This window comes from Olea europaea, chromosome 11 (assembly GCF_002742605.1).
Source record: "Olea europaea var. sylvestris chromosome 11, O_europaea_v1, whole genome shotgun sequence".
NCBI lineage: Eukaryota > Viridiplantae > Streptophyta > Magnoliopsida > Lamiales > Oleaceae > Olea > Olea europaea.
The window spans coordinates 29733605-29736057 of NC_036247.1; the positions used below are offsets into that span (position 1 = coordinate 29733605).

General features: G+C 34.4%; 1 protein-coding gene across 6 annotated transcripts; it reads left to right on the forward strand.

Annotated features, from left to right (window-relative positions):
- Positions 1-244: 244 nt before the first annotated feature.
- LOC111404013 (protein ELF4-LIKE 4) lies at positions 245-1623 on the forward strand. 6 transcript variants are annotated; one of them, XM_023032719.1, is made up of 2 exons: positions 245-378; positions 959-1623. In XM_023032719.1, exon 2 carries the CDS (start codon positions 1047-1049, stop codon positions 1389-1391), a length of 345 nt encoding a protein of 114 aa, XP_022888487.1. In that variant the 5' UTR covers positions 245-378; positions 959-1046; the 3' UTR covers positions 1392-1623. The 6 variants fall into 6 exon arrangements, with proteins under 6 accessions (XP_022888487.1, XP_022888486.1, XP_022888489.1 ...); XM_023032718.1 differs by having other exon boundaries at positions 1023-1623; XM_023032721.1 differs by lacking the exon at positions 245-378 and adding an exon at positions 385-483.
- Positions 1624-2453: the final 830 nt, after the last annotated feature.

Below are 2453 nucleotides of genomic sequence, written 5' to 3' on the forward strand. Positions count from 1 at the left end.
TTCGAAGGGTAGCGACTACGGGTTCTCCCGTCATAATAATAATAATAATAATAATAATAATAATAATAATAATAGTGCCACAACAAAATAAATTTTGTATTGACGTCCTTAAGAAAAGGAGGACCTAAATGTTACAAAAATGAAAAGATAGGTACTAAGGTTGCCAAAATATTGAGTTGGACCTACCATTGGGGACCAAACCTATCTTTCTGTTTTTTTTCCAATTAGTATAGTATTCGGCGAGGTTGGGTCGGAGGATCGGAGACTGTCAAATCTACTAACAGATACTCTCTCTCGTTCGACATTCAATTCGCTGATATTCTTCCTTTTTGTCAATCTCTCTCTATCCGTAATGTTCGAAAGCTGAAAATTCTCAAGGTAATCCATACAGAAGCTTTGAGGGAGTAAACATATATCAGTATAAAACAACAATTTATTGTTTGTAATACAGAAAGTATTTATTTCATCAAATCATCTGTGTATGTAAGTAATCCTTTTTTGTTTATGTTTGTGTTCAAATTCTTACAGTATTTTTATGGAATGGCAGTTAAATTCTTCTCTGTAATCTGAGATCTTACTGGGTTTTTTTAGTTTTTACTGCAAAAGTTGTTCAAGAAATACCATAGAGATTATCCTTTTTATATATCTGTTTGGGAAATAGTTTAGTTTTTCTTGAAGTGATGGCCTTGTGGAGTTTTGGGGGTTCATATGAGCTTTCACTTTTAGGTGGGTTTTTCAGAATACATTGTAAAAGGGATCCCTTTTATGGAAATGGGATCTACTTTTTACCCATGAAGAAAGAGGTCATAATTTCAGGTTCAGATTTTTCCTTGTCTTTTTCTCACAACAAATTCAAAGCCTAATCATATTTTGTCTGCCTTTTTCTTGTTAAGATAACCAAAATAAAATTATCTCTTCTTGTTAATCATCTACTCATCTTTACGTTTCTCTTTATCAGTTAGTACGAAGAACTCGCTCTTGTTTCGAATCTAAACATCCCGTTTTCATATACCTCGGTGCAGATTTTTTTCAAATTTGAAGCAGAAATGGAGGGGGATCCCTTTGCGGGCATTGGTAATGGCACTCATTTGGATGGCAAAACCGTGCAGACGTTCCAGAAGAATTTTGTTGAAGTCCAGGATATACTAGATCAGAACAGGGTTCTAATCAATGAGATTAATCAGAACCATGAATCCAAAATCCCAGACAATTTGGGCAGAAACGTGGGTCTAATAAGAGAGCTCAACGGCAACATCAGAAGGGTTGTTGATTTATACTCTCATCTTTCAAATTCTTTCACAAAATCCATCGATGTTTCATCGGAAGGAGATTCGAATGGGGCACTGAAGTCAGATTCAAAAGCTGGCCACAAGAGGGATAGGTCTGGTTAATTAGGATCGAGATAAGTGTTCTTCATTCTTTTGTATGGTGGAAACGGGATCGTGCCCACATTTTTATTGACAAGTTATGAATATGTTTAGATTGTGTAAGTTGTAATCGTGACTCAAATTTTCTCATAAGAATTATAGCTCCTAATCTGTTATTCCTGCTCTGTATCTTTGTATCTGTATTCTAATTGAATCGAGTATCTTTCTATAATCAGATCTTCTGGCTTTAACTTTACTTGAGGCAGCACGATTCAGTGTAGACTTTAGGCCTTTATGGATTGATGAAAGATGGTTTTATATGTTCTTGACAAGAATCTCCTTGTATAGAATAGATTCTTATGAATTGTAACTTTCTGCAGGTTTAAGCTTCCTTGATTTCTTATTGAATAATGCTGCTGCTGGAACGCCAGTCTATATGACATTATGAGATATGTTCAATTAAAAGTGAAATTATGCGATTCATTTAATTAAACCTGTCACTAATACTACCACCTAAACCGGCATTAAGCATCACTGAATAGCATTATTCTTTATGATTAGCCTAAATGTCTTAAGTAAGAATCCTTATCGTGGACCTTTATCGTTCCTTATATTTTGGTTCTAACCTTAGCCCAGAACCAATCTTCATCCAGATTTGAACGGAGTACTATGGAAAAGTGGTGGCAGATACTGTTTGCAGTCCTGGACACTTTTGTTTAAGACAATAACAGTTATATTTCAGGATCTGTATGTGGAGAATTGAGCACATTTTATCTGCAAAGATGCTCTGAAACAATCAAAAGAAAACAGCTTTAGATAATCTTTTCAGTTCCCAATCACACTCCACCACAAGAAACAGAACCTGGGATAAGAAATTATTCTCTTTTGACCATTTTTTTTTTCATTTTTTTAATATTTTTTTTTATCTGTTCCATCCAATGACATTCTCTTGGATCCCATGATAGGGAAAGAAAACATAAAGAACTTAAAATTGGAGAAGGAAAAAAAAAAAATACTAGGCATGGATAGTTCAAAAACATTGCATTATGGTACCATGGGATTGAGACAAATAAGTATAAGCAATGA